Source organism: Miscanthus floridulus, chromosome 10, assembly GCF_019320115.1.
Source record: "Miscanthus floridulus cultivar M001 chromosome 10, ASM1932011v1, whole genome shotgun sequence".
In the NCBI taxonomy this organism is placed as follows: Eukaryota; Viridiplantae; Streptophyta; class Magnoliopsida; order Poales; family Poaceae; genus Miscanthus; species Miscanthus floridulus.
In genome coordinates, this window is record NC_089589.1 from 10,621,650 (window position 1) to 10,645,294 (window position 23,645).

Here is a 23,645-nt window from a genome sequence, read left to right on the forward strand (position 1 = left end):
CAAATGTAGACAAAAGTAATCAAGTCAGAGAGAAACAAAGCAAAAACCAGAGAGCATGGATGCGGATGGATGAGGAGACTTTGCAATGCAGCGAATTGCAGGGCCACGATGAGAACGAGACAGTAATCAAAAGTAATGCCAGGCGAGTACGGTGCATGCCGGAAAAATAAACGAAGCTGCTGCGCTCTTCTTTCTCGTCAGTTCGTGCTTAACAAAATAAACCCGTGAGTTTATATATATGTATCGTTCTATTTATTAATGGATTTTATTTTATTATAAAAGTTAATTTTTATGCTTAATCTAACCGAACAAAACGTTCTCTAGAATCGTCGTCGGACATTCCTGAATATTTCTACGCACTGCGTAATTTATCTTGAGCGTTGATTTGAGTCTACGAAACTAAGTCACACGGGATTCACTTGTCGCAGCAAGTACGTTTTAAATTAAAAACCCGAGAAACTCATTTCGGAAATTTTTCTTAGGCCTAAATCATGGTGCTAAACAAGTTCGTAACACTAGGGGTGTTACGGTACGCTAGGGCCACGACGTTGAGCTCGCCTGGCCCGGTGACCGTGCTCAGACAGAGGCGGCGGCCGGGAACAATGCATGCACAGTTTTTCAAGCGTGAAAATTTCCTAAACCGTTACTCCTACCTCCAAACCACCTCTTCCACCCCCAAGTTGGCACATAGGTCTACCAAACCGAGCTAAAGCACCCCTTCACTCCCTAACCCTATTCTCCTAAATAAATTGACAAACATGGTTATGTGTTCCCAACGTGAAATTTTCTCTAAGTCTTGAAGCAACTCTATTTCAGATTGCATTTCTAAGCTATTAGAAAATACGACTTAGCCATATTGTTTTTCAATAGCAAGTATTTCATCACCCTCTACAAAGTTTGCACTCCCAACCTTATTTAGGCCTCTCATGCATGTTCTATAGTGTTTTTGTTCAATAAAAATTCGCGAACATCCTTACTTGATAATTTCATAAGTTGCGAACAACCTTTCGTTTTAAGTTTTTACGGTTCGTTTAAATTACAATGCTTTACCTATCCATCACACCACATGCAATATCACTTAAGTATGATGCTCATGCCATGTTTTAGCAAGTGATTCACTGCGTAACACCGAGCGTGTTACAACTGCAAAGCGAGCTATAAGTGTGGCAAAGGGTAGAGCGTACGATGATCTTTACCAACATTTGAGTACGAAGGAAGGAGAGAAGGATATTTATAGGATGACTAGGGTTCATGAGAGAAAGACAAGGGACTTCAACCAAGTTAAGTGCATTAAGGATGAAAGGGGGCATCTCTTGGTGAAGGAGGATGAGATCCAACATCGATGGCAAGAGTATTTTGACAAATTGTTCAATGGTGAGAATACGGACACAACATTTTAGTTGAATGACTCTTTTGATGACACCAATAGGCGCTTTGTGCGAAGAATCTAAGAATTTGAGGTCAGAGAGGCGTTGAAAAGGATGAAAGGGGGTAAGGCGATGGGACCGGATGGTATCCCAATCGAGGTGTGGAGATGCCTCGGGGACAAGCTATAGTATGGCTAACCAAGCTGTTCAACCATATTTTTCAATCGAACAAAATGCCTGACGAGTGGAGAAAAAGTATATTGGTACCGATCTACAAGAATAAAGGGGATATTCAAAGTTGTACTAATTACCAGGGAATTAAGTTGATAAGCCATACTATGAAGCTATGGGAAAGAGATATCGAGCATCGCTTGAGAGCAATAATGCGGGTCTCTATGAACCAATTTGGTTTCATACCCGAAAGGTCAACCATAGAAGCCATTTTCTTAATAAGTCAAGTTATGGAGCGGTATAGGGAGAAGAAGGACCTACACATGGTTTTTATTGACTTGAAGAAAGCTTATGATAAAATACCAAGGAATGTTATGTGGTGGGCTTTGAACAAACATAAAGTCCCAACGAAATACGTCGGGCTCATTAAGGACATGTACAACAATGTTGTGACTAGTGTTCGAATAAGTGATGGAGACACAAATGACTTCCTGATTAGGATAGGACTACATCAAGGGTCAGTTTTGAGCCCTTATCTGTTTGCCTTAGTGATGGCGGACGATGTAGTGCTAGTTGATGAAAGCCGAACATGAGTGAATCAGAAACAGGAGTTATGGTGGGAGATTTTGGAGTCCAAAGGTTTTAGACTCGGTAGAACTAAAACTGAGTATATGAGATGTGACTTCGGTACTACTACTCGAGAGGAGCAAGATATTAGTTTGGAAGGTCAAGTAGTGCCTAGGAATGATACATTTTGATATTTAGGATCAATGCTATAGAGAGACGGGGATATTGATGAAAATGTTAACCATAGAATCAAAGCAGGGTGGATGAAGTGGCGCCAAGCATCTGGTGTCCTATGTGACAAAAGGGTACCACAGAAGCTAAAAGACAAGTTTTATAGGACAACGATTAGACCTGCTATGTTGTATGGTGTAGAATGTTGGCCTACGAAAATACGACATGTTCAACAGATAAGTGTCGCGGAAATACGTATGTTGCGTTGGATTTACGGTCATACAAGAAGGGATCGAGTTCGGAACAATGATATACATGATAGATTAGGGGTAGCACCGATTGAAGAAAAGCTTGTCCAACACCGGTTGAGATGGTTTGGACATGTCCAACGGAGACCTCCAGAGGCACCGGTGCGTAGTGGAATCCTAAGCCAGGATAGTAACGTGAAGAGAGGCAAAGGAAGACCGAAGTTGACTTGGGTAGAGGCAATAAAAAGAGACTTGAAAGGATGAAATATACCCAAAGACTTAGCCTTAGATAGGAGTGCTTGAAAAATAGCTATTTATGCGCCTGGACCTTGATTGCTTCTGCTGGGTTTCAACTCTAGCCTATCCCAACTTGTTTGGGACTTAAAGGCTTTGTTGTTGTTGTTGTTGTTGTTGTTGTGTTTTACAAGTGAGCAAATCCAACCAGTATGTGTTGCACATGTATACATTTAGTTAGTGAACTGGGACTGAACATAAGATCGTTTTTTAAACTTTAACAGGACAACATTTGTCCAGAGTTTGTTCAAACAAAAAGGAGACCGCGGATCATGGCCAGTAAATTAGAAAGAGCAGGAGCCAGACATAATCACTGCACCAGATCTGCCAGGTCACTTTTGAGCAGCTGACTGGAAATAGTCTCATTCACACTATAGGCTGGTGGTTAAAGGCGAATAGGGTGACCGAGACAGGGCCTGGTATGAGGGGACAATTTGCCAAGTAGCTGGAGCGCGTGGCTGAGGCCCAAGCTGCTCGACAAATTAGTCCCACACAGTAGGACTAATTTGCTCCTGGGGTTGCTGGCCTACTGTGTGGGACTCCTTGGGCAGATGAGTGAAGGTAGCCACATATCTGTGGCACTCCTTGGGCCTGTTTGAGGTGATGCTGCGCCACTGTAGTGCACAACTGCACGGCAATGTCCATCTTTTGCTGCCTCATGGCTCTCACTGGTCTCGTACATCAGCTGACCGAGCTGAGAGGCAGGAGGGTGGGTTCCCTGCACATACAGCAAAGCAACATTACACCATTTAGAAACTTTGTTGGTTTGAAATTGGTTAGAAACCATACAATTAAAAGGGCACTGTGCTTTGGCCACCTGCAATTGCATTCTCCATATCTAGAGTTGGAGCCTGATCCTCCTCGCTCTGGATCAGCCAAGGAAACCTCAAACACTCTGTGCTTTAGACCCTCAGAGGCAATCTGAAAACAGAAGGAAGAGATTGAGATACAAGCAATTCTAATGAGAGCGCAGTGCAGGTGGACCAGAGATGCAGCGTATAACTCAGATAATCTAGTCACCGCCACAAATACATGTATACAGCTAAGGGGTAAGGATACTTATGCAAGTGTCTTGAAAAAAAATCAAATGAATATAATGGCGAGTGCAAATTGCAAGTCACATGCATATAATGGTGGTTAGTTGCCATAGTCATAGCAGTGTGCGTTCCATGGAACATAAAGTGAAGGGATGCACACATGCCACGTTTTATGTCTTGGTACTGCTACTCCAGCAGTGCAGTGCACAATCTGAACTGAATGCAAGATCTAAAAAAAAGTTTCTTCCATCAGCATCTATCATTCATTCTCTTGTTTACTTGAAATCCATGATTACTTGAAAAGAAACAAATTGTGGCAATATGGGACTGTACTAGTGTACTATCAAGACATACAAAACAAAAACATGACTAGTTAAGATTGCTATCTTATGCAGTCCCACCATAATCCTGTTGTATGCACCACATAAACTTTTAATGCAAAGGAATTCACTGTTTGCTGTGTTTCAGACCAGATTTTTAGCTGACAGCGTTTTGACAGTTACCGCTTCTGATGTCTTGAACATTGGCTGATTTCAGTAATTAACCTCTACTATGCCCTAATAATATTGTTTTCACCCACTTGTTTATCAGAAAAGAAAATTTACTTACACGGACTCGTTCAGATAGTGTTTGATTCAAAATCCAAAACCTTGAGTGCTCCGCTAACATCGATCCACCACTAGTTTCAGAGAAATATGAAGAAAGCAGGGTCAGCAGAGAGAGGTTCTGGCCAAGGAGAGATGAAGCCCAAGCTAAGCATCTGCAGTTTGCTCCGTGTCGCCCCTGTACTACTGCTTGTCCGCTTTTCTTGCTGATGCTCCCATGGTCATTCCTCAGAGTTTTACTGTTGTTGCTGCCACCTTCATGAGGATACACATAAGTGGACAATTCTAATGAGAGCGATGCAAGTGCAGTGCAGGTGGACCAACCGCCACAAATATACATAGGGATAAGGATACGTATGCAAGTGTCTTGAAAAAAAATGAAAAGAAAGGTCTCCTAGCAATATAGTTTGTAATACTTAACTGCCTTGAAAATGGTGAGTGCAAATTGTTGAATATAATGGTGGTTAGTCGTCAGAGTCAAAGCACAAAGGGAAGTGATGCACACATGCCACATTTTATGTCTCAGTACTGCTACTCCAGCAGTGCCGTGCAGAATCTGAACTGAATGCAAGACCAAGCAAAAGTTTCCTCCATCAGCATCTATGATTCATTCTCTTTTTTAGCACTTTCAGTAGGGCCGAAATCCATGATTACATTAAAAAAAACAAATTCTGCCAATTTCGGACTGTACTATCAAGACATACAGAACACACAAACATGACTAGTTAAGATTGCGATCTTAGGCATTCCTATCATACTCCTGTTGTATGAACCACATAAATCTTTAACAGCAAAGGAGTTCACTGTTTCCTGTGTTTCAGAACAGAGTAGAGTTGACAGCTTTTGGACAGTTACTGCTTCTGCTGTCTTGAAGATTAGGCTGTTTTCAGTCATTCACCCTATTATGTCCTAATAATATTGTTTTCACCCACTTGTTTATCGGAAAAGGAAAATTTACTTACATGGCCTTGTCGAGATAGTGTGCTCAATTCAAAATCTGAAACCTTGAGTGTGCCACTAGCATTGATCCACCACTTGTTTCAGAGAAATATGAAGCAGGGTGAGCAGAGGGAGAGTCCGGGCAGGGACAGATGAAGCCCAAGCTCAGGAGCCACAGTTTGCTCCATGGCGTCCCTGCACTACTGCTTTTCTTGCTGATGCTCCCGCGGTCATTCCTGAGAGTTCTACTGTTCTTGCTGGTCATACCTTCATGAGAGGACACAGATAAGTGGACAGGGACACAAGGCACGAGAAAAGGTGTGCAAATTGCAAGTCACATGAATATAATGGTGTGCAAATTGTTGAGATGGTGTGCTCGTTTCAAAATCTAAAACGTTTTGAGTGCTCCACTAGCATCGATCCAACACTAGTTTCAGAGAAATATGAAGAAAGCAGGGTGAGTAGAAAGAGCTGGTTAAAAAACCTCTCTTGTTGGCGACGAGAGATGAAGCCCAAGCTAAGCAGCTGCAGTTTGCTCCATGTCACCCCTGCACTACCGCTTGTCTGCTTTTCTTGCTGATGCTCCCACGGTCGTTCCTCAGCGTTTTACTGTTCTTGCTGCCACCTTCATGAGAGGATACACATAAGTGAACAGGGGAACAAAAGGCACGTGAAAAGGTAAAACTCATCAAGCAAGAGATAGCAACAAATAATCAGAACTCTGCTCTCATAGTTTAGCCCAAGTAATCAACAATTCATTATGGACCAAAAAGTATTTCTCAGTGGGAAGGGTAGAGAATTCAGCTTTGAGCTTTTTTTTCTTATTACCTTTTCTCTTGTTGATGCTGTTACAATAGTGACGTCAGCTGCTTGAATATAATGCAGTTAACAGAGAGTTCTATATTAAGCAATTCTCTGAGAGTTCGAGGATAGCTAGGTATTCTTATATTTGAGAATCATGCACAAAAATAACGCCAAACACTAAGGTCTTTGCTAAAACCCCTGCTCCAGATGCTATCATAAAACCAAACTGCTCCAGTTCAGATAACCATGATGGATTGATGGTTAGAGGTATTGACACCACAAATAAAGACATGATGGGATTTCCAGTGCTCTACTTTCTTTATAGACATGGAGCTGCAAGGAATCGATCAGTTGGATATCAGGAAAGTGCAAGCCAAAGGAGGATGGTCTAACACAAAAGTAAATACAAAGGTTAAGCGAAATCTGAGTAGTGCATGGGCTCCCTCTAATACAAAAGTGAAGGCATTGCAGTGAACAAAGAAAACAAGTCATGGGAAATAGACCACAAAACTACAAAAGCATCAGAAAACACTAGTATACAAACAAACTGTGAAAAAGAAAAATTAAGAAAGTATAGTTTGAAAATGAATTTGTAGGAAAGGGGTATCAATTGCTGCAAATTCCCACTTCCCAGCCTCCAAAGTTGAATCAAATATTCAACTTCATCCAAATATGGCACATATGAAACATAATATTCGACTTAAGGAACAAGAAAAAGTTCTAAAAAGTAATACATGCATCTGCCTAAATGCACCAAGTCAACAAGTATTAACAAGGCTAACCAGAACGGAGGACGGAGCACTGGTTCTACATCAACAGAGAATATAAGATGAATATCTATGAAAACATCTAAGCAACAAGCAATGTAGAAGAAATCAAGTCAAATTTGGTACATCCACTACTATCTTGTTAACCTCTTGATCCATGGAAGATGATATATATTGGATTTACCTTTTCCATGGAACTACAATCAGCACACAGTGCTAGCAGGATATTTGGGAAAATAAAGCTCCAAACAGTAGTTATTAGTGGGGAAAAAAGGCACTGCTAACAACAAATATTCAGGGGTGGCGGGGGATACTGCAAACTGTGGGGAAAAACACAAAGCATAGTGTATAGAAATCACCTTAAGGATTAAGAAGTCCAGACGATTGTACTCCCAGCTGTGAAGAATTTCTTACAAACTAAGCAACAAAAGGCAGAAACTCATGTGCTCCCAATAGTTTGAAAATTGATTCCCACTGTAAAGATAACTGGGACTGAAGACAATATAACTTTATCAGGTGATAAATAGGATGCTGACACGCACTAGCAGTACAACATTTCCCTAAAGAATTTCATCAAACAAATAGAGCATGAGATAGACATACCACTCAGCTGAGAATTTATTCCGTTTGACATAATGCTCACTTGTTGACCTCCTCAAGAAAATGGTACTTTTCAGGTAGGGACTTTGCAAGGTTCTTATATTCCTCCCTGGAGAAAAGTGATATTAGCAAGGATGTAGTGGAAGCCTAAAGTGAGAAGTTCATTTCATCAATTTTGGAGAGGTAAGCCCCAGCCCTCACTATCTCGCCTCCACGCAACAGCCTCCTAACTATAGCATTTAGCATGCGTGAGTTTGGAAGGCATCCACTCTTTTCCATTGCCAAAAACAGATTCTCAAACTCATCTAGCAACCCTTCTTTTATGAGATTTTCCATCATTAAGCCATAGGTCACCATATCTGGAACTAAACCATGGGCAGCGATAGCAGCGAACAGATCCATGGCATCTTTCTTACTACCACTTTTGAGCAAAGAACCGATCATAATATTGAAAGTAATAATGTTAGGATGAAGATCCTTAGAACACAGGCTCTGGAATATTTCAAATGCTTCATCAACACAATTATTTTTGCAAAGCCCATTTAGAATTATGTTGTATGTGTAAATGCCCCAATGTTTTCCACTTTTAATCATATTGAGGTAGAGTTCCTTTGCTTCAGAAAATCTCCCTGTCTGAAATAAACCTTGCAGTATAGTACTGTAAGTCACAGCTCCAGGCGTAACTCCCTTCCTCAACATTTCTCGAAAAAGACAATATGCATTATCTATCCTGCCAGCTTTACAGTAGCCATGAAGCAATGTATCATAGGATAAAATGTTCGGTTTCAAGCCAACTGAGAGCATAACATCAAGTAACTTTGATGCTTCATCAGTTGTACCAGCTAAGCAGTGGCCACCTATTAATGTAGTATACGAGATAACATCAGGTGTCATGCCTACACATTCCATCCAGTCAATGACACTCTGGGCTTCCATGACCCGTCCTTCTTTGCATAAATTAGACATTATTGTGTTGAAGAACACAACATCGGGACGGATTCCTTGATCCAACATTTCAAAAAATAATTCCTCGGCCTTCTCCCATCTGTCAACGGTGCATAGTCCATAAACCAGGGAGCTAAAAACAACAATGTTTGGAGTCACTCCTTCATTGATCATCTGATTGAATTTAAGCACAGCATCATCCACTCTTCCCAACTTGCAAAGTGCATCGATTAATGTTCCATAAGTGACTACATCAGGACTCAATCCTTGCTGCCTCATTTTTCTAAGAATGTGCATTGCCTCATCTATCATTGCCTTTTTAGCATATGCATAGAACACTATGTTGAAGATGTAATGATCAGGTGAAATACCCAAGGTTCAAAAAAACGTTATTAAACGCCGTTTAATCGAGTTTAGTCGCTGAACGGTGGCCCAACGTCTCGTTTAGGGGGTAGGCGTTCAATTAGACGCTGGGCGGTCCTAGGCGCTCGTCTACACGCGTTGCAGCGAGTAAACGTCGCGGAATCGGAGAAAAAACGTCGCTGGGCGGTGGAAATCGCGCGCAGAAGCGCGCGCGCAAGGAAAGGAACGGGGGCGGGAAATCGCGCCCTTGCGCGCGGAAAAGAAGAGCGGCGGGCGCGAAATCACCTGGCTAGCGGGCGCGAAAAGGAACAGAGAGAGGCATCGGGGCTTCTGTCGCCGTCGCCCGCATCTCGGCTCTCGCGTGCCTCCTCCTCCCGCAGCCCCGCCTCCTGCCGGCGAGCTGCTGCCTCATCGCCAGTCCCGAGATTCGACGCAGAGGCCGACGGACGCCCAGTCGCCAGTCCCGACACAGAGGCCATAGTTGCTGTGTTCCGCTTCTCCACTGCAGGAGCAGCCACGCAGGGGTCTCCACCGCCGGCACAGCCTCTGCTCCTTCTCTCCAGGTGCTCCATCGGTCTCTCCCATCTTCCCTTGCTATGTAGTCTGCAATTTTGATTTGTGCATGTCAATCACTCAATTGATGAATTGGATTGGGGATTTAGGGTTAAGATTGAATGTGTATTGGTACCTGTCTGCTCAGTAGCTCCTTAGTCCTTATGATGGGTTCATCTTTGGTCCTTATTATGCCTTCTAATCCTGTTCTTGGATTGGGATTAGCATGGCAACGTCCGAAGCTGCAGCTGCTGCTGGTACTGAGGCAGCGGCTCCAGAAGTCAATGAGGTTGACAACCACCTAAAGAGGAAATCATCTGATATAGGCTGGGAGTGGGGGCGTCTCTGTGATCCCAATGACAAGAACAGAGTCAAGTGTCTTTTTTGTGGCCAAGAGAGCACAGCAGGAATTTATCGCCTTAAGCAGCATCTTGCTCATGTTGGCACATCTATTGTGAAGTGCTCAAAAGTGAGTGAGGAAGTGAAGCAAAAGTGCAAGAGGAATCTTGATGAAACAGCAAAGAAGAAAAGAGATAAGCAGCAGCATGACAAAGAGGTTAGGGAGAATGTGCAGCTTTCAACAGCTGAACAGGAAGTGGTAGAAGTTGAGTCACTTGTTGGAAGCTCAAATACGCCTTGCAAGCTAGGACCCTTGGACAAATTTGCAAGACCGATTGATCCCAACTTAAGCAATGCCGAAGCTAAGAGGCAACAAAACATAAATGATGCACTTTGGAAAGAGAGAACACACAAAGTGCAGCAATATGTTGCTAGATGGGTGTATACACATGGTATGTTTTGTACTTCACACTAATTGATCATTCCTTATTGTTGCAGCCTTCATAATTATTGTAATCCATTCATGATTAGTTGCTGGAATTTAATTTTGTACCAATCTATTCTGCAGCTATTCCATTCAATGCCTGTGATAATGATGAGTTTAGGGAAATGGTTGAAGCTATTGGGCAATTTGGTCCTGGTTTCCACCCTCCAACTCAGTATGATCTTCGGGGGAAATTATTGGAAGAGGAGCATGCAAGAACCAAGAGCTTGCTACAAGACCGTGAAGATGAGAAGATTAAGCATGGCTGCTCCATCATGACTGATGCTTGGACAGATATGAAGAGAAGAAGTATTATGAACCTGTGCACAAATACTAGTGAGGGAACAACTTTTATCAAGTCAAAGGAGATGTCAGATGTGTCACACACTAGTGAAGTTATATATGAGTTGGTTGATAAGGCAATTGAGGATGTTGGTGCTGAAAATGTGGTGCAAATTGTGACAGATAATGCTTCTAACAACATGGGAGCAAAGGCATTGCTGAGCCTTAAGAGACCAAACATATTTTGGACTTCTTGTGCAACTCATACTGTCAATTTGATGCTGCAAGGTATTGGCAACCTTCCAAAGTTCAAGAAAACAATTGATCTTGCGAAATCATTCACTATCTTTGTCTATGGTCACCACCGAACTTTGGCATGCTTAAGGTCCTTCACCTTGAAGAGAGAAATCATTAGGCCAGGGGTAACTAGATTTGCTACAGCCTATCTTACATTGCAAAGTATGATGGAAAAGAAAGATTGTCTGAGAAAGATGGTGGTTGATTCAAAGTGGTATGACTTACCTGATGTGAAGTCCAAGAAGGGCAAGGATGCTATAGCTACGGTGTTGAACATTAATTTTTGGAGAGATGTGTCCCTTTGTTTGAAGGTCTTTGAGCCCTTGGTGAAAGTGCTACGCTTAGTTGATGGGGATGTGAAGCCATCTATGGGTTATGTGTACGGAGAACTTCTCAAGGCAAAGAGGGAGATAAAGGAGGCATTTGGAAATGTGGAAAAGAACTACAAAGAAGTCATGGCTATTGTTGACAAGAAAATGAAGGGTAGGCTTGATTCTCCAACTCATGTGGCTGCATATATGCTGAATCCCTACTACAGTTATAGCAATGTAGCAATATTCTCTGATCCAACTGTGGTTGAAAAATTCATGCAATGTGTGGAAACCTTTTATTATGGTGATGATGATAAGGAATATAGGACTGTTAATGAGGACTTGGAGAAATTCCAAAAGAGACAAGGAAACTTCTCAAAAAAGATGGCAAAGAGCTGTGAACGCTTTGAGTTCAATCCGGGTAAGCTTTTGCATCAATTCTGTCCATATATTTCCTTCAATCAAATCTGTCCAGATTTTGTTGCAATCAATTCTGCACATATTTGATATATTTCACTTCATTTTGTAGCATCTTGGTGGAGGCTTTATGGAGGTGGAACACCAGATTTGCAAAGAATGGCTATTAGAATCCTCTCACTGACTTCTAGCGCTTCTGGATGTGAAAGGAATTGGAGCACTTTTGAACAGGTCAGTTTGTAGTCTACCAATTGCTCTTTATTCCCAATTTGGTGTACAAGTGCTGATCAGCTGATGTGAATTCCATGGTTTTTGGTTTGTAATGTACAGCATCATACAAAGAGAAGGAATAGGTTGACAACAGAGCGTCTCAACTCTCTAGTATTCATCCAATTCAATAATAAATTGATGTCCAAGAAGGAGAAGATCGCTAGAAAGAGTAACTATGAAGTGCTTCTAAGTAAGGATGCTTCTGAAGCTCAAGGATTCTTCTTTGACGGCGGGGATGATCATGCATTGGTTGTGTTTAGAGATGAGGAAGATGAGGGAGAAATGCCGGGTACTGGGATACCATGGAGTGTCCTTGGAGAAGCAATGGGAACTAATGAACAGCTCCAACCTCATAGGAGTGCAAGAGTGGCTAGAGAGGTGGATGAAGAAGAGTGGGAATCTGAATCGGATGATCCTGATTATCAAGATGACATTGACTATGAAGATGAGGAGGATGAAGAAGCAATTCTAAACTCCACCACATTTGCGGAGTAAGGAGATTGCATTATGGCAGCATGCTGCCAAGTTATCTAGATATTAATATCTAACTATTTATCTTGAATTTGTGTGTGGACCATAAGACCATTATTATGTGCTGTACTTCTATTTAATTTGTGGACCATTAAGGCAAGTGATGATCTGTTAGTGTTGTCTATATATTTTCCTGTGATCTTGTGACCTGTGCTGCTGATTGGCTGCTGCTCTGTTGTCTAGAAGCTTGGTTGTGCATGTACAATATTGAGCTGCCCCTCATAGATGAGTTTCTACTCTTTGCCTATCATTTGATTGTCTGGTTTTCAGATTATTAACTTGTCTCTCTTTCATGGTTAGCTGCTGTTGGATGCAAGAAGCCAAGGAGGAGAGGAAATTATGTCAACAAGTGTGCAGAAAGAGCAAGATGTATGTCCATTACTCCAAGTTATTACTGAGTACTATTTAGTATTTAGTATTTACTACTCATCTTGGTCTCAGCAGCACAAAAATATTAAAATAATTAAAAAACACACAAACGATTAATCACGTTTAATCTACGTTTAATCTTCCTAGGCGCTAGTCAGTAGGCTAGCGCCTAGCGTTTTTTTGAACATTGGAAATACCATTTGCTACCATCAGATCTAGGAGATCAGTCAAATCAGCAAGGGCTCCTTTTGATGGATAAGTCTCATGTGTGGCTGGTCTTTGTGGGGCTGTGATGCTCACATGGTCCTTGTGGCTGTTTTCTGTTTTCAGGACAGCATCTTAGACTAGAGGACAGCATCTTAGACTAGAGGACAGCATCTTAGCTAGGACAGCATATTAGCATCTTAGACTAGCATCTTGGCATATGCTTGGCTGGCTAGCAGCCTATAAATATGTAACCCCAACCCCTCAGGTTGGCATGGCATTTTGTGTGAGCTTGTGTGAGAAATAGACAAGAAAATTGCCCCAACTCCTAGTGTCATCCTCTCTCGATGAGAGTAAGAATTCTCCTACTACCAAGAGTGAGAATTCAGCGACTAACAACTGGTATCAGAGCCGTATTATCCTGTAGCCTGAGCATCTCTTGCTCATCTTCTCTCCCAGCCCCACAACAGCCCCAGCTGTTGGCAGCAGCAGCTCCTCCGGCCGCTCCTGTTCACTCCTCTCCCAGCTCGTCTGAAGCAGCCCTCTCCCCACGCAGCAGCCCCCTGGTAGCGCGTCATGTCCGCAGGGCAGTCTCAGCGCTCGGTCGCCTCGAGCACGCGGCGTCGGCAGGAGGCCAAACTTGCCGCAGTAGAGGAACGCGAGCGAGCGGCGGCAGAGACCGCTGCGGCGGCAGAGACCGCTGCGGCGGCGGCGGCAAGGGCGTCGAGGCTGGCAGCAGCGGAGCTGGTAGCAGCCAGAGCGGCGGCGAATGCAGCGCGTGCGGCGGCGGCGGAGGTCGAGGCTCTGCGCGGCAGCATCGGCAGCTCCATTTCCGCTGATGACACCGCCGACGCGGACCTCGAGCTGCTAGAGAGGGAGGCAGCGCGAGCGCGGGCGGCGCAGTGGGCAGCCATGCACGTCCACGAGCGTGGCGGCAGCCCAGACAGGCGCGGACGCGCTGGCGGCGCTCCTGGAGGAGGCGCGCACGGCGGTGGCGCTCCTGGGGCAGCCGCGCACGCCCACGAGCGCGGCGGCAGCCCAGACAGGCGCGGACGCGCCGGTGGCGCTCCTGGAGGAGGCGCGCACGGCGGCGGCGCTCCTGGAGGAGGCGCGCACGACAACGGTGGCGGACGGGTCGATGGAGAGCGCGGCCTTCACAGGCAGCGTGGCTCTCTCTCCCCAGATCGGTACCGACGGGTCGATGGAGAGCGCAGCCTTCACAGGCAGCGTGGCTCTCTCTCCCCGGATCGGTACCGTAGTTACCACGGGCTCCAGGCTATTGTCAGGGACGTCGGTCCCAGCGGTGGGTGGCCTACCCTCACCAAGACCAACTACGTCGAGTGGGCTGCGGTGATGAGGGTAAAGCTCCAGGTGCGGCACATGTGGGAGGCAGTCCGTTACGGCGACGTCGACTACGACCTAGATCGACGGGCGTTGGATGCTCTCATCGCTGCAGTCCCGCCCGAGATACAGTTCTCGCTTACCAGCAAGCGGACTACCAAGGAGGCTTGGGACGCCATCGCTGCGGCACGCATCGGCAGCGACCGCGCCCGCAAGTCCACACTGCAGGCACTTCGCAAGGAGTGGGAGAACCTGGCCTTCAAGCCAGGTGAGGATGTTGATGACTTTGCTCTCCGTCTCAACACTCTGTTGCAGAAGATGGTGCAGTTCGGCGACGACACTTACGGCGAGGAGAGAGCTATCGAAAAGCTCTTCCGCTGCGTCCCCGAGAAGTACAAGCAGATGGCTCGCTCGATCGAGTCTCTGCTGGATCTCTCCACGATGTCGATCGAGGAGGCGATAGGTCGCCTCAAGGTCGTCGACAGCGATGAGCCACAGTCCCTCTCGGGGCCCATCACCACTGGCGGGAAGCTCCTTCTCACTCGGGAGCAGTGGCTTGCCAGCCAAGGTGACCGGAGGAAGGGGGAGCCTTCTTCCGCGACAGGCGGCCGCAAGCGTGGCAAGCCACGCAAGGCGCGCAGAGACGCCCAGGCCGGGGCGTGAGGACGTGCCGAGGGTGATGCCCGCGGAGGCGCCTAGGGCGGCGCCGCCGGCAGGCACAAGCCGGCACGAGACGACGCCTGCCGCAACTGCGGCCAGCTTGGCCATTGGGCCAAGGACTGTCGACAGCCACGACGCGGCCAGGCCCACGTCGCACAGGTGGAGGAGGAGCCGGCTCTGTTCATGGCACATGCCAGCATCGAGCTACCTCCAGCGGCACCGGCCGCAGCGGCTCTCCTCCACCTTGACGAGCCAAAAGCACACGCCCTCCTCGGCGACAGCTCCGGCAACGACAAGACTGGCGGGTGGTGCCTCGACACCGGCGCCACCCATCACATGACCGGTCGACGGGAGTTCTTCACCGAGCTTGACTCTAGCGTCCGAGGCTCTGTCAAGTTTGGGGATGCCTCCGGCGTGGAGATCAAGGGCGTCGGCTCCATCATCTTCACCGCCGTGTCTGGTGAGCACAGGCTGCTCACCGGAGTCTACTACATCCCCGCGTTGAGGAACTCCATCATCAGCTTGGGACAGCTGGATGAGAACGGTTCGTGCGTGGTGGTTGAGGACGGAGTCATGAGGATTTGGGATCATCGTCGTCGCCTTCTTGCCAAGGTATCCAGAAGCGCAAATCGACTCTACGTCCTTAACATGCAGGTGGCACAACCCCTCTGTCTCGCTGCTCGTCGGGACGACGAGGCGTGGCAGTGGCACGAGCGTTTCAGGCACCTTCACTTTGAGGCCCTGAAGCGGCTCAGTGCCACGGAGATGGTGCGAGGCCTGCCGTGCCTCGACCATGTGGAGCAGCTCTGCGACGTCTGCGTGTTGACGAAGCAGAGGCGACTCCCCTTTCCCCAGCGGGCGAGCTTTCGAGCCAAGGAGAGGCTCGAGCTCATGCACGGGGACTTGTGTGGCCCGGTGACACCGGCCACACCGGGAGGACGACGCTACTTCCTGCTGCTCATCGACGACCTCTCCCGCTACATGTGGGTGATGGTCCTCGGCAGCAAGGGAGAGGCTGCGGACGCCATCAGACGCGCGCAGGCTGCTGCGGAGGCGGAGTGCGGCCGCAAGCTGCGCGTGCTGCGCACCGACAACGGCGACGAATTCACGGCGGCTGAATTCGCGTCGTACTGCGCTGACGAGGGCATTCAGCGCCACTACTCCGCGCCGTACAACCCGCAGCAGAACGGCGTCGTCGAGCGGCGCAACCAGACGGTTGTGGGGATGGCTCGGGCCCTCCTCAAGCAGAGGAGGATGCCGGCTGTCTTCTAGGAAGAGGCAGTGGTGACGGCCGTCTACATCCTCAACTGCTCGCCTACCAAGGCGCTCGACGGCAGGACGCCGTACGAGGCTTGGCATGGGCGCAAGCCGGCGGTCTCCCACTTGCGGGTCTTCGGCTGCCTCGCGTTCGCCAAGGAGCTTGGCCACATCAGCAAGCTCGACGATAGGAGCACTCCGGGAGTGTTCATCGGCTACGCGTTGGGCTCGAAGGCCTACCGCATCCTCGACCCGAAGACACAGCGTGTGCGCACGGCGCGCGACGTTGTGTTCGACGAAGGGCAAGGATGGGCGTGGGACAAGGCGGTGGACGATGGCTCGGCTCCGACGTACGACGACTTCACTGTCGAGTACGTCCACTTCGAGGGAGCTGGGGGAATAGGCAGCTCTTCTTCGGCGAGCGCGTCTACCCCAGTCCCCGAGCCTCCACCGACCCCGGCGCCTGCTACTCCGACAGCTCCACGCTCTCCAGCCAGGACCTCGGCTGCGATGAGTTCTTCGTCGGCTTCACCACAGCCGACAACGCCACGCACTCCAGCACCGACAGGCACCTCTCCGGGCACGTCTACTCCAACACCAGCTCGTGTCGAGCACAGCCCGGTTGAGCTCGCTACTCCGCTCTCTCACGACGAGGAGCGCATCGACGCGTACCACGACGGCGAGCCGTTGCGGTACCGTACGATGGAGAACCTTCTCGGCGACCAGTTGGTGCCGTGACTGGTGCCTCACGACCTGGAGGACCTAGAGGCGCAGTTGCACCTTGCATGTGACGACGGCGAGCCTCGGTCGTTCGCAGAGGCCGAGAGACACGCGGCATGGCGCGCCGCGATGCAGTTGGAGATGGATGCGGTTGAGAAGAACCGCACCTGGGAGCTTGCTGACCTTCCACGTGGCCACCGCGCGATCACCCTTAAGTGGGTGTACAAGCTGAAGAGGGATGAAGCCGGCGCCATCGTCAAGCACAAGGCTCGCTTGGTGGCACGAGGTTTCGTGCAGCAGGAGGGGGTCGACTTCGACGACGCCTTTGCTCCCGTGGCACGGATGGAGTCCATGCGACTCCTCCTTGCGCTAGCTGCCCAGGAGGGCTGGCGTGTTCATCACATGGACGTCAAGTCGGCGTTCCTTAACGGCGACTTGAAGGAGGAGGTCTACGTGCACCAGCCGCTGGGATTTGCGATCCCCGACAAGGAGGGCAAGGTGCTCCGCCTGCGCAAGGCCCTCTATGGCTTGCGGCAGGCACCGAGGGCGTGGAATGCCAAGTTGGATTCCACGCTAAAGGGGATGGGCTTCGAGCAAAGCCCGCACGAGGCGGCCATCTACCGACGGGGCAATGGAGGAAATGCCCTGCTGGTGGGTGTCTACGTCGACGACTTGGTGATCACCGGCACCAAGGATGCGGAGGTGGCGGCATTCAAGGAAGAGATGAAGGCCACCTTCCAGATGAGTGACCTGGGGCCTCTCTCCTTCTACCTGGGAATCGAGGTGCACCAGGATGACTCTGGGGTCACGCTTCGACAGACCGCCTACGCCAAGCGCGTCGTTGAGCTAGCTGGGCTCACCGACTGCAACCCAGCTCTCACTCCGATGGAGGAGAGGCTGAAGCTGAGCCGCGACAGCACGACGGAGGAGGTGGACGCTACGCAGTACCGGCATCTTGTGGGGAGCCTTCGCTACCTCGCCCACACACGGCCGGACTTGGCATTCTCCGTCGGCTACGTTAGTCGGTTCATGCAGCGACCGACGATGGAGCACCAGCAGGCTGTGAAGAGGATCATCCGCTACGTTGCGGGGACTCTCGACCACGGCCTCTACTACCCGAGGTGCCCTGGGGCGGCACACTTCGTCGGGTACAGCGACAGCGACCACGCCGGTGACATCGACACCAGCAAGAGCACGAGCGGGATCCTCTTCTTCCTCGGCAAGTGCCTCGTTAGCTGGCAGTCGGTCAAGCAGCAGGTGGTGGCCCTGTCCAGCTGCGAGGCCGAGTACATAGCGGCCTTCACCGCTTCAACTCAGGCGCTCTGGCTCGCTCGACTGCTTGGTGATCTCCTCGACAGAGACACTAGAGCGGTGGAGCTCAGGGTGGACAGCAAGTCCGCTCTGGCCCTGGCAAAGAACCCTGTGTTCCACGAACGCAGCAAGCACATCCGGGTGAGGTACCACTTCATCCGAGGCTGTTTGGAGGAAGGGAGCATCAAGGCGAGCTACATCAACACCAAGGACCAGCTTACGGACCTGCTCACCAAGCCCCTTGGGAGGATCAAGTTCCTTGAGCTCTGCTCCAGGACCGGGATGGTTCAACTCTCCCACAAGATGACGCACAAGACTTAAGGGGAGAATGATGGATAAGTCTCATGTGTGGCTGGTCTTTGTGGGGCTGTGATGCTCACATGGTCCTTGTGGCTGTTTTTCTGTTTTTAGGACAGCATCTTAGACTAGAGGACAGCATCTTAGAGGACAACATCTTAGACTAGAGGACAGCATCTTAGTTAGGACAGCATATTAGCATCTTAAACTAGCATCTTAGACTAGCATCTTGGCATATGCTTGGCTGGCTAGCAGCCTATAAATATGTAACCCCAACCCCTCAGGTTGGCATGGCATTTTGTGTGAGCTTGTGTGAGAAACAGACAAGAAAATTGCCCCAACTCCTAGTGTCATCCTCTCTCGATGAGAATAAGAATTCTCCTACTACCAAGAGTGAGAATTCAGCGACTAACACCTTTAGCAGCATACCCGTGAATAAGAATGTCATAGATAGTTACATCAGGTTTTATGCCCTTCCTAATCATGGAATCAAAAATCTTTCTGGCCTCTAAGCATTTTCCATTCTTGCAGAGATAATCGAGCAGCAAACCATAAGTAACAACATTTGGCTGAAGACCACGTGCGGACATTTCTTCGAGCATTCGGACCACCTCTTTCTATTGTCCTGTAGAGACGTACCCAAGGACCAGACAGTTATATGTCTGGACGTTTGGCTTGACACCTTTATCAATCATCTGCAGAAGGACACCCTTGGCCTTGTCAACAGCTTGAGCTTTGCACAGGCCATCAATCATCGTAATGTATGTCACAACATTTGGTGTGCAGCTTCCATGTCCATCATCAGCCATCATGTGCAGCAGCTCAAGTGCCTCCTCAGCTCTCTTTTCATTGCATAAACCCTTGAGAACCGTGTTGTAGGAAACTACATTCGCCGTGCAGCCAAACTCAGGCATTCGTCGGAGCAATATGTCCATGGCCTCGTCCACCCTCTTCACGTCACAGAGGACGTTGAGCAGTTGATTGATGACTATGTTACTGACCCTCCAGCCCGTCTTAAGGATGAGGCCAAAGGCGGCGAAACAATACTCCAGGTGTCCCATGCGACCGAAGCATCCACTGAGGATGCTGTACGTGCACAGGTCAGGAGCCACCTTGTTGGAGCTGGCGCAGGCCATCCGCTTGAAGAGGGAGACGGCAAGCTCGGAGGTTGAAGAGCATCGGGCGCGAGCGACAACGGTAAGCAGGTGGTTGAAAGCACGAACCGAGGCAGGCCTGGCGTGGGGCAGCAATTCATCGAACAGCTTGAACGCGTCGTCGACACCAAGGCTCCCCGACCTTGCTCGGTCTGCGATGACGCGCTCCAGCTCCAAGCACCGGTCGCGGGCGGCGCTCACGCGACGGGACATGCCGACGGGGGGTGCGCGCGCGTGGATACTGGCCCGGCGCGGAGAGGCACGGACGACGCTGCGTCCGCCTCCGGATCTGTGAAGCAGAGCAATTCGCGTGGGCTAGGCGGAGCCGCGAGTGCTGCGCCGTGCAGAGCTGTGACGGGGTGAGCGATTGAGCGCAGGAGCGGGAACGTCGGGAGGCGGCGAGCGGCGGCGGGTTGGGCGATGGCCTACGGGCGCAAGTGGGCCGTGGGCGCGTCGGAGTCGTAGGACGGAAGCTTTCAACTGGCTTGTAACTGTTTCTTTTTGCTGCCGTTGACACGTACGGAGAGATTCGTATGGAGGAATTGGAGGCCTCTTGTTTCTTTGTTCCGTTCAAAACAAAAATGCCTCTTGTTTTTCTTTCCAAAGGACAGGGGGGTTATTATATTAAAATTTAGCATAATACTTCCTCCATCCCAAATTGTAAGTTATTCCAAGAATCTTGGAGAGTCAAAGCATCTTAAGTTTGACCAAGTTTATATAATAAGATAATAACATTTATGATACCAACTAAGTACCAATAGATTCTTTGTTAATTATATTTTTATAGTATACCTATTTGATGTCATAAATCTTTGTAATTTTTTTTATAATTTTGGTCAAACTTGAGAAGCTTTGACTCTCCAAAATTCTTGGAATGACTTACAATTTGGGATGTAGGGAGTACATCCTTAAATTACATATGAAAGAATGTAAAATAAAAATACATATTCGATAATGATTAGAATAAGACGTCCGTCCACCCTGTCCGCCCGAACGCACCCATCGACCCACTCATATCCGCTTGTTCAGAACGCCTTATCCACCACGCTAACGCCCTCTGTGTCTGACTCCACCAGCCGCCCGCCCACTGCTCACCTTCTCCGCTGCTGGGTCGCTCTCTGCGGGGACCGCACCCACCTGCCCTATCGCTGGAGCCACGTAGCCGCTCGCCGGAACCGTGCAGCTGCCTACCCGTTGGCATCCCCCCTCGCCACTCAGCGTCATTGAGCTTCGCGTCAATGATCCTCCATTTCGTCTAAGCAGCAAGTAGATGTTGCGCTTAAAATCGCATGTTGCAAGCATCTGTTTGAAGTGTTTTAGTTGTTTCAGAGGTATGTTGCAAGTGTTTCATATAGATGTTGCAAAAGTAGATCAGGATATTGCATATGTTGCAATGGTTGTATACATATGTTGCAAGCTTCTGTTCCTAATGTTTCATCTGTTTTTTCACACGTATGTTGCAAGTGTGTTTTCTCTGGATGTTGCATATGCTTCACACGTATGTTCCAAATGTTTTATTCGGATGTTGCATATGGTTTGCAATGATTTTTAAGTGTTTTTGCAAATGTTTCAGATGCATGTTTCAAGTGTTTCATCTGTCTTCAGACGTATCTTGCAAGTGTTGCATCTGGATGTATCAAAAGTAGATCGGGTGTTGCATATGTTGTAATGTGGCCCACCTGCCGCAGGCCCCCTGCTGCTGCTACTGGGGCGCCGACGTGGGTTACCATGCAGGCACCTGAGGCCATTAGATGCCTCCACGACGTGCATCCGCAGGCGGGGTGAGGCGGACACGGGGGCACGCTCCTGTTTTGTTACGGCGTTGCGTGGTTACGGGCGTGCTTTTGTTACGGGGATAGGACGGGGTGCGCTTATGTTACGTGGAGACGGGAAAGGGCGTGGTCGATGCACTCGAACGGTAGCCGCGTTCGGGCGCTAGCCCTTCCAACATATATTTTAACAAACACCTTCTCTTATTTCTTCATGATTAACCTTGGACCCTTGGTCCATGCAATCGATGGTCTAGAAGCACTCTCTTCCACTAAAACCAAAATATAGCTCTTATGCTAAATCCACCAACCAACTCCAAAACCTAAACATGCCCCAATATTCAATGGTCTAGAACCCGACCAAAACACATTTGTTGATTCGATAAAAGAACATTGACGGTTGAATCATGGGTACTACACAAGCTACAGATTGAGTATCTCACTACTGGAAACCAAAAATTTCCTGTCGGTAAAAAACCGACAAAAAAAGCAAAAAAGCGACAAGGAAAATTAAAAAAAATTGTCGGTATACCGACAGAAAAATTCCGACAGAACTAAAGCGACAGGGGAATAACTTTTTTTTGTCGGTGGTATTATTTTACTGTCGGTTTACTATTTTTCTTGTCGGTGGACGTCGACAGGAAAATTGTGGGTCGCCAAGTCTAGAATTTTTGCTTCTGTCGGTAAATGACGACAGAGAAAATATGTGTACCGACAAGGAATAAAATTTCCTGTCGGTGTTAAACCAACAGAAAAATAAACTCGTACCGACAGGAAATATTGGTTTTTTTGTCGACGAAGCCACGACAGGAGAATTACAGTTTTCCTGTCATCCCCTCCCGACTGTATAATTACAACATACTGACATAAAATAATTGCAGTCACCGGGCCACAGAAGCACCTCATTTATTTATAATTTCATACAATATTCATGATAACAATATAGACACAAACATGACATCTAATTCTATAAGGTTTTCAACTAGAACACAAATATATTGCATCAATTTGTCATCATCCACATGCCATACATATAGATTAGATGCCCACGATTGGCATCAACAACCACAAATTAAGATGCCCATAGGTCTTGCATCCACAGCTACATAAATAATAATTTCACAAAAGCATCAACTAGTTGATTGTCTTTCCTAAAAACTGGCATCAACTTGTTTGCTACACCTTTACTATCTAAAGGTTAGAAGTGGCAACTACCAACAGCTTCTACAAACACAAAATAGCATTATCTATTTGTGATGACTCCCACCTTCATGCATGGTTTTGGTTCAGTGTTTCCAATGCAGCTCTGTATGTGGATGCTCAACCCACATAAAAATATAAGTGCATCTTTGGTCTTTATCTCTGCTCAACCCACATAAAAATATAAACACAAACAACTCTACATTTGTTGGACTATAATCTATGATGAAAAGAATTTTAAAAGTATAAACACAAGAATGATTTCTGAGATATACGTTTTGAACAACAGCCTCACTGACAACATTATGTAAGTGCATCTTTGGTCTTTATCAGAGCATGATGCTGATGAAGTTTTGATAATTAACGTATGATCTTTTGCAACCTTCTTCAGCTAAACCAACATCTTCCAAATTTGTTAGTTCTCTATAGTTGTTACTACTTACTAGTGCATCTTTGGTCTTTTATTAGAGCATGATGCTGGAATAGTGGAATATGTATCATTGGTTCAGTCCTTGAGTTTAGTCACTTGATGAGGGTTACTACTTACTAGGTTGTGACTAGCTTGCTGTGGAACAAATGTTCCACTTCTCAAGTACAAGTAAATGCTCAAGTGAAAGTGATTTATGGAAAAACAACTAAGTAACACCTCAGTTCTGCAGCTACTCTTATTCCAGTTTTCTCTATGCAAGACAATGACTAATTAATGGAGCAAAACTAAATCTTGGGACACATACAAATTATCAACCAATTTAACAGAAATACTAACTTAGCCAATAGAAAGAGATAACAACAGCAAAGGGTAAAAGTAGTGTTGAATTTGAAGGCATTTAACAAACTTACACTCAGAAGCCAACCCGAAATAGTGCTTCAGAAGTCAGTTGTATAAACAAATTTACTATAAGATGGAATCTGTAAAAGAGAAAGCAAGAGTTCATTTTACCAGGTCTGACTAACACTGTAACCTATATGCAGTGTTCACTTATGCAGCAAATAAAGGAACAT

The 23,645-nt window shown here is 47.4% G+C and overlaps 2 protein-coding genes and 1 long non-coding RNA gene across 3 annotated transcripts; 1 reads left to right on the forward strand and 2 right to left on the reverse strand.

Annotated features, from left to right (window-relative positions):
• Positions 1-2,944: 2,944 nt before the first annotated feature.
• Positions 2,945-8,378, reverse strand: LOC136486231 (uncharacterized). The gene is made up of 6 exons (XR_010766733.1): positions 7,574-8,378; positions 7,330-7,462; positions 5,884-6,024; positions 4,465-5,666; positions 3,636-3,739; positions 2,945-3,536 (listed from the first exon to the last, which is right to left on the reverse strand). It is a non-coding gene; the product is annotated as an uncharacterized lncRNA (long non-coding RNA).
• Positions 8,379-9,476: 1,098 nt separating this feature from the next.
• On the forward strand, positions 9,477-12,475 carry LOC136487642 (uncharacterized). The gene is made up of 3 exons (XM_066484744.1): positions 9,477-11,564; positions 11,673-11,791; positions 11,891-12,475. The coding sequence occupies exons 1-3, from the start codon at positions 10,379-10,381 to the stop codon at positions 12,323-12,325; spliced, it is 1,740 nt and encodes a 579-aa protein (XP_066340841.1). The 5' UTR covers positions 9,477-10,378; the 3' UTR covers positions 12,326-12,475.
• A 510-nt stretch (positions 12,476-12,985) lies between these two features.
• LOC136486230 (protein Rf1, mitochondrial-like) lies at positions 12,986-20,247 on the reverse strand. The gene is made up of 2 exons (XM_066483101.1): positions 18,604-20,247; positions 12,986-13,036 (listed from the first exon to the last, which is right to left on the reverse strand). Exon 1 carries the CDS (start codon positions 19,885-19,887, stop codon positions 19,138-19,140), a length of 750 nt encoding a protein of 249 aa, XP_066339198.1. The 5' UTR covers positions 19,888-20,247; the 3' UTR covers positions 12,986-13,036; positions 18,604-19,137.
• Positions 20,248-23,645: the final 3,398 nt, after the last annotated feature.